The sequence below is a fragment of the Cyprinodon variegatus genome, unplaced genomic scaffold (genome assembly GCF_000732505.1).
Source record: "Cyprinodon variegatus isolate N-32 unplaced genomic scaffold, C_variegatus-1.0 Scaffold946, whole genome shotgun sequence".
Taxonomy (NCBI): Eukaryota; Metazoa; Chordata; class Actinopteri; order Cyprinodontiformes; family Cyprinodontidae; genus Cyprinodon; species Cyprinodon variegatus.
Genome location: NW_015151399.1, coordinates 262946 through 269704, shown reverse-complemented (window position 1 = coordinate 269704; position 6759 = coordinate 262946). Strand labels below are relative to the sequence as shown.

At 47.5% G+C, this 6759-nt stretch overlaps 1 protein-coding gene across 1 annotated transcript in view; it reads right to left on the bottom strand.

The window, feature by feature from the left end:
- dpy19l3 (dpy-19-like 3 (C. elegans)) overlaps window positions 1–6759 on the bottom strand; it is a 78402-nt gene that overhangs the window by 36691 nt on the left and 34952 nt on the right. Inside the window, exons 11-15 of the mRNA XM_015398640.1 lie at window positions 5762–5920; window positions 4974–5069; window positions 3724–3835; window positions 3406–3462; window positions 1061–1143 (exon numbers count right to left, since the gene is read on the bottom strand). Of these exons, the coding sequence (XP_015254126.1) occupies window positions 1061–1143; window positions 3406–3462; window positions 3724–3835; window positions 4974–5069; window positions 5762–5920 (507 nt within the window). The remainder of the gene's footprint in view (window positions 1–1060; window positions 1144–3405; window positions 3463–3723; window positions 3836–4973; window positions 5070–5761; window positions 5921–6759) is intronic.

Below are 6759 nucleotides of genomic sequence, written 5' to 3'. Positions count from 1 at the left end.
AGCGTGTATTATAGTATAGATTAAATTCATCATCCAGCTGCTGCTCTGCAGAATTCTCTCCCCAAGAGCTGAATCACGCCATCTAGCGGAAAATCACGTTCCTTTTTCAAATCACACGAGAATGTGTACAAAACAACAAAAATGGCGCTGGCAACGCTGTGGGTCGTTTTCAGCGAATGTCAGTGATTTTAAAGTGATTTTGAGTGATAAATAATTTTTTTGCGATCATTGCACTTGCCCGGCGGGTAAATGCAATGAAATTTGTACTCTCCTGACGATAAAAACTACTTGCACTGGGCAATCGGGCGCTGGTTAACATTGAGCCCTGAAGAGGGAGGGGCGAGAGCAACATCCGGGGACTTTGTCCGTTCTGTCTCTTCTTGTTCTTGTGAATTGGAACAGTGCTAGGGCTGAGGCTGATGACGTTTAACGAGTACACGAGGAATCACGTGTACATGTTGAGAAAAGGTCGATGTCTGATGTGTTTTTTTTTAAATAACCAAAGAACTATCAGACCATGCTAGTAGCGATAGCATGCTAGTGATGTTGAACCGGAGGCTCAGCGTCAGCAGACCTGGTTGACCATGAATGATTAAAATCAGCCTCCAGAAGAAAAAACATCTACAGTTGAGACCTGCAGATCTATGCATCTTATTTCTAGCACACCATCATGCAGATTCAGAGGCTAACACAAAATATATTCATCTAGTTGATGTGTGAAAAATGGAAAAGCTCCAAAGACTTAGAACACTTTTAGCAAAGAACAGATTGTGTTTAAACCCCAAAACACCAAGCGGCTTGTCCGTACGGGGCCCCTGCTTCTGCTCTGGCCCCAGAGATCCTTAGGTGGGTTAGAGCTCCTCCAGCAGCGGGGCCCCTTCTAGCACGCCCATGTCTTATTCATGGAGACCCATCGACTCTCATCACTCATCAGCCAGACTCCCCGGGAAACAAGAGCTCACACACTAATCAGGCGAGCGAAGCCTGAAACACGCTAATCAAATGTGCATGGTTATACCGGCTGCTCTACATGTGGAAATGTGGAGGCGTGCGTTCCTACCTAATCCAGGTCATCAGCTCCACGGTGTCTGGATCATAGAACTCCCTCAGATCTGACAGCTCCTCCATCAGCTTAGGCCAGAACTACAGAAGAAGTACAAGAGGCAAAGCCTGAGGAAAACTGAAATATTATTTAAATAAATAATTAAATTATTATTTAATTTAAAATTCAAAAGTTAAAACTAGAATGTTTTGCTGATCATCACCATCAGAGCTTTGATCATTAATGGGTTTCTTCTGTTGATTGGATGATAATAATTTACGGCTGATTTAACTCAAAGCCAATCATTTAAAATCAGATTCAGTTCCCAGGAAAATGAAAACAAAAAACAGTTTTTTATCACAGAAATATGGAGCGACTGAGCAGAAAATCTGTGACCTGAACAATGTATGAATCCAAGGTTTGCTAAGTTCTCCTTTAGCACCGATGAAGTGCATCACCGCGGCCTTTAGCGACTGAAGCTGCTGCGCCATTAAGGAAGCGTCAATCAGTTTAATGCAGCCGTTCCCAGACGTTTCCTGCTGGGTCCTACTGGATTCATGTAATCCCTCCAACAGTCTTTAAAAGCCTCCATCGGTCCTCCATCAGTCTTTAAGAGCCTCCATCAGCCTTTAAAAGCCTCCATCAGGCAGCATCAACCTCCATAAGCCTCCTTCAGCGCCCATCAGCATCCATCAGCCTTTAAAAGCATCCATGATCCTCCATTGGCCCCCTATCAGCCTTTAAGAGCCTCCATCAGCCTTTAGGAGCTTCCATCAGCCTTTAGGAGCCTCCATCAGCCTTTAGGAGCCTCCATCAGCCCCAATCAGCCTTAAAGAGCCTCCATCAGCCCCCATCAGCCTTTAAGAGCCTCCATCAGCCTTTAGGAGCCTCCATCAGCCTTTAGGAGCCTCCATCAGCCCTCATCAGCCTTTAAGAGCCTCCATCAGGCCGCATCAACCTCCATAGGCCTCCTTCAGCACCCATCAGCATCCATCAGCCTTTAAAAGCATCCATGAGCCTCCATCAGCCCCCTATCAACCTTTAAGAGCCTCCATCAGCCCTTATCAGCCTTTAAGAGCCTCCATCAGCCCCCTATCAGCCTTTAAGAGCCTCCATCAGCCCCTATTAGCCTTTAAGAGCCTTCATGAGCCTCCATCAGCCCCTATCAGCCTTTAAGAGCCCTCATCAGGCTTTAAGAGCCCCCATCAGCCTTTCAGAGCCTCCATCAGCCTCTAAGAGCCCCCATTAGCCTCTAAGAGCCCTCATTAGCCTTTAAGAGCCTCCATCAGCCCCCATCAGCCTTTAAGAGCCTCCATCAGCCTCCATCAGCCCCCATCAGCCTTTAAGAGCCTCCTTGGGCCTTTAAGAGCCTCCATCAGCCTCTATCAGCCTTAACAGCCTCCATGAGCCCCCCCATTCCACCTCCGACAGCCTTTAAGAGTCTCCATCAGTCCCCATCAGCTTCCATTAGCACCCATCAGCCTCTAACATTCTCCATCAGCCTTTAACATTCTCCATCAGGCCCCATCAGCCAAAAACAGCCTCCATCAGCCCCCATCAGACCCCATCAACCTCTGCAAGCCTCCATCAGCCTCCAACACCTGCCATCAGCCTCCAACAGCCTCAATCATCCCCCATTATCCTCAAACAGCCGCTACCAGCCTCCATGAGCCTTAAACAGCCTTTACAGGTGGGGTGAGGGGTGGGTGGATGTTCTGCAACCTGTGGGAGAAGGTAATGGACCCCGGCGAGGAGGCGGAGAGGAAGTGTGGCATGAGCAACAGCGTGGAACCCTCACAGCTCTGCAGCATCTCCTCCTCCAGCAGAGAAGAATTTCTACATCAACAGAGACGATCAGCCTCCTTCACAGCAGACTCCAGCTGTTTTAGGGGGGGGTGGGGGGTTGTTCATAATCAGAATGTCAACCATGTGATCTTCCACTGATGGGTTAGCTGAGCTGCAGCCGTCATTCCTTCTATTAAACCATTGAAATCTGTTCAATAACCAAAGCATTAAACACTGCCTGGGTTCATGGATGCGATTATGACAAAGAAAAAAGGAATTTGGATTAAATGAAAAACTCATTTCATAGGTTTGGCAGCTCACTGAAGGCATAAGCTGCAATTTCCACTAATTTCCCAACTAATTTATCTTTTTATATCCAAGTTTTACTTCAGTTATTTTTGATTTTCATCACAATCTGAGTTCAGTTTGTGTTTAATGTTAAAACAAATGATAAAAGGTTTGTTTTTTTTAATTATTCTTTCATTTATTTTCTCATTAGTTGATTCGGCTCCCTAAGCAGGGATTAGAGAGGGAGCTGCTAACGCAGCAGGGGTCCAACCATCCAAGAAACGGCCTACCTTGTAATACAGCCAGCCAATCAGCAGCAGGGGAACCGCATATCTGACAACCCGCAGCTGCAAACAGAGGAGAAACAAAAACTATGATGAAGTTCAGGTGAACGCAGAGTATGAGAAGAGCCATGTGAGAGGAGGAGGGAGACAGGCAGAGAATGGGAGGGAGGGGGAAACCTGCTGCTCTGATGTTAGGACCACACTGACACCTAGTGGTCAGACTCGCAGGGAGGGGAGGCAGAGATAGGATTCAATAAAAGCCACTTTCCATTACAGCAGAGAAAGAAAAAACAGCTTTACATGTGGAGGTGGGGTCATTCATACCAGAGCTTTAGTGTTGCAACGGAGAACTTTGAGCAAAAGAGTCCAAATCTCAGTGCCACACACACCATAGGCTGCCACCGCACACATGTGACCGGTCCAGATGTACTTCATTCTGTGGAGAAAATTAAACCAAACAGTGGCGCGGTCAGCTTTGATTCACCAAACACTGACTAGCAGTGAAAGGAGACTAGTCTTTGGTCAGGAAACCAAAGCCTAGAGTCAGCAGCATCACACTGCCGGGTTTAACCCTTTATAGGACAAGTTACTGTTTTTGATCACTTGCATAATCCTTACAAATGGAGTCCCCCCCCCTTTCAGTGGCGCCTACAGAAATGTTTCACAGGGGTTGCCAGATGGGGCCACTTTTTAGTGGAGTGGCACACTGAAACGCAAAGCCATAATTTTAGGGTTAGAATCTACTTTTATGGTAAACGTGCCTCCAGAAATCACAAAGACTTAACTAAACACCTACTTATGTCTTGGTTTATTTTGTGTTTTTAACTACAATTTACCCTGGCCAGTGGTGTGGCCAGTGGGGTGGCCAGGGCATTTCACAGGGTGGCCGTGGCCACTCCTGGCCACCCTCTGGTGGCACCACTGCCCCCTCGTCCCTCAGTGAAATCTAGAATCACAAGATCTATATCCAGCCATTCAGTAAAGATGCTGCTACATGGCTGTACATCTTATTTTGGCATTTCACCAATTAGATGAGCCCTCACATTATATATTACCTACTGTAAAATAAGTTGGGGAAAAAAAGTGAAAATGAACTTTCTTCTCCAGTCCGCTGCAGAAGAATGCGTCTAAAAGCACGTTTTTGCTTTCTTCACTTTCCGTTATTAGATTTTTATTGTTTAATGATCCGTTATCAGTTTTGGAATGAGTCTATGATGCAGCAGAGGGAATAAAGAGTGAAGGAGGGTGGATAGTTTCCGCTGCTCATTCATCGGAACCCTTTCAGATCTCACATTAATGGACAGAGTGTCGATCGGAGGCTCAGCAATCAGGTTCCCATCAGAATCTTTTGTTCTAGAGAGAATTCCAAAAACGGCACAAAGCTGTAAGCACTTGGTGCTGATCAAGGCTGCATAAACCATTAAGGTGCTTAGTGAAATGGATTGGAGAGGTCCTTGTGTTTAACATCTGTGCATGAGTATGACTGATTAACTCATGAGAGAAAAAGGAGGTTTGAAGAGCCTCCTGTGAGAAGAAGGCTGTCTGGGAGTCAGCATCCGGAGATTAAGGTTTACCTCATGGTGCTGAAGGCCAGGAGCCCATAGAGGACGGTGTGCAGCAGGTTGTAGGCCACATCTGGGCGGAAAGCCTCCACTCCTCCTCCTTTAGGCCTAATAAGAAACCCAAACCAGACATTAAAGCAGAAAACACGCGTTAGGGAACCCACAGTAAATACATAAAACATCAGAAGCAGACGCCCTAAGAGGAGAGGCAGGACGGAGGGTGGGCGGAATTTATATTGTTCAGATTATTCCAATTTCAGCAGCTCTTGTTCAGATTTCATTAGCAGCTTGCACGCAAGTGGACATGTAATGATGCACGCCCACGAGCGTTTCTGTCTGCAGGAGTCAGCACATGCAAACAGAGCGGCCCTGAAGGCGGTGGTATTACTCCCACGATCTGGCCTCCTGCTCCGAATCAGACGGACACTGGCTTCCATTTGAATAGAAATCAAATCCCTCTCCCTCTGCTGCGTGAGCCTGGCTGCTCTGGATTCAATTAATTCCTGGATTGGCAAACAGTGTTTGTTCTGTGAGGTTAGTATTCCAGCCGTCCAGCAGCACAGGGCGAGTGGAAATGCTAATGTGATTAGTTCAGAGCAGCCTATCACCTTTCTTTACAGGCAGCTGCAGGATGAAGCTGCTGGTTCAAAGCAGGAAGGAAAAGTTCTGGAGGAGAGAAGAACCTCGGCTCTGGGTTCCTCCATCCACAAGAAACGCCTGACCTCATCTACCCAGCCGTAGATCTCCCTCCATCACACCATGAGACACTCGCTCCTTATCGCACTCTGAGCTCCGCCTACCTGAGGTTCTGCAGCACTGCTGCTACCAGCGTGCCGCTGAGCAGCAGCACGGTGGGGATGTAGGGGTACAAAAGCAGCGTGCCGGCCAGACGCTCCAACGTGTCCAGGGGCAGAAGGCCGAAGGCCTCTTCACAAAGATACAGACTGGCATCAAAATCCCTGCAGAGGAGAAAAGGAGGATGGCTGAGTTTATACTGCATGAAGGAGGACATGAAGCTGACCTGGAGGACCTGGCCTGACCTGACCTGACCTGGAGGACATGAACCTGACCTGGAGGGGATGAAGCTGACCTGGAGGACATGACCTGGAGGCCATGAACCTGACCTGGAGGACATGACCTGACCTGGAGGACATGAACCTGACCTGGAGGACATGAAGCTGACCTGGAGGAGATGAAGCTAACCTGGAGGACATGAAGCTGACCTGGAGGAGATGAAGCTAACCTGGAGGCCATGAACCTGACCTTCAGGACATGACCTGACCTGGAGGGGATGAAGCTGACCTGGAGGACATGAAGCTGACCTGGAGGACATGAAGCTGACCTGGAGGACATGAAGCTAACCTGGAGGACATGAACCTGACCTGGAGGCCATGAACCTGACCTGGAGGACATGACCTGACCTGGAGGACATGAACCTGACCTGGAGGCCATGAAGCTGACTTGGAGGACATGAAGCTAAACCTGGGGGACATGAACCTGACCTGCAGGACATGAACCTGACCTGGAGGCCAGGCATGAGAAACATCTGGCTAAGTGTGAGAAACGCAACACAAGATCAGGTTGACATCCAACCAGCACCATCGTCTAGAAAGACAAACTAGACTTCATGAGGGAGAATGGAGTGAAACTGGGAGAAGAAACTTTATTCAATTTCACTTTTTGTTTAAACTGAAAAAAAAAAATTGGAATTCAAAAATTATTTTTTCAAACTAAAGAAACAAGAAAGGTTTGATAATACTTTCCTTTTCTCTCAGTTTGAAACTGCTGCTGCCTCAGT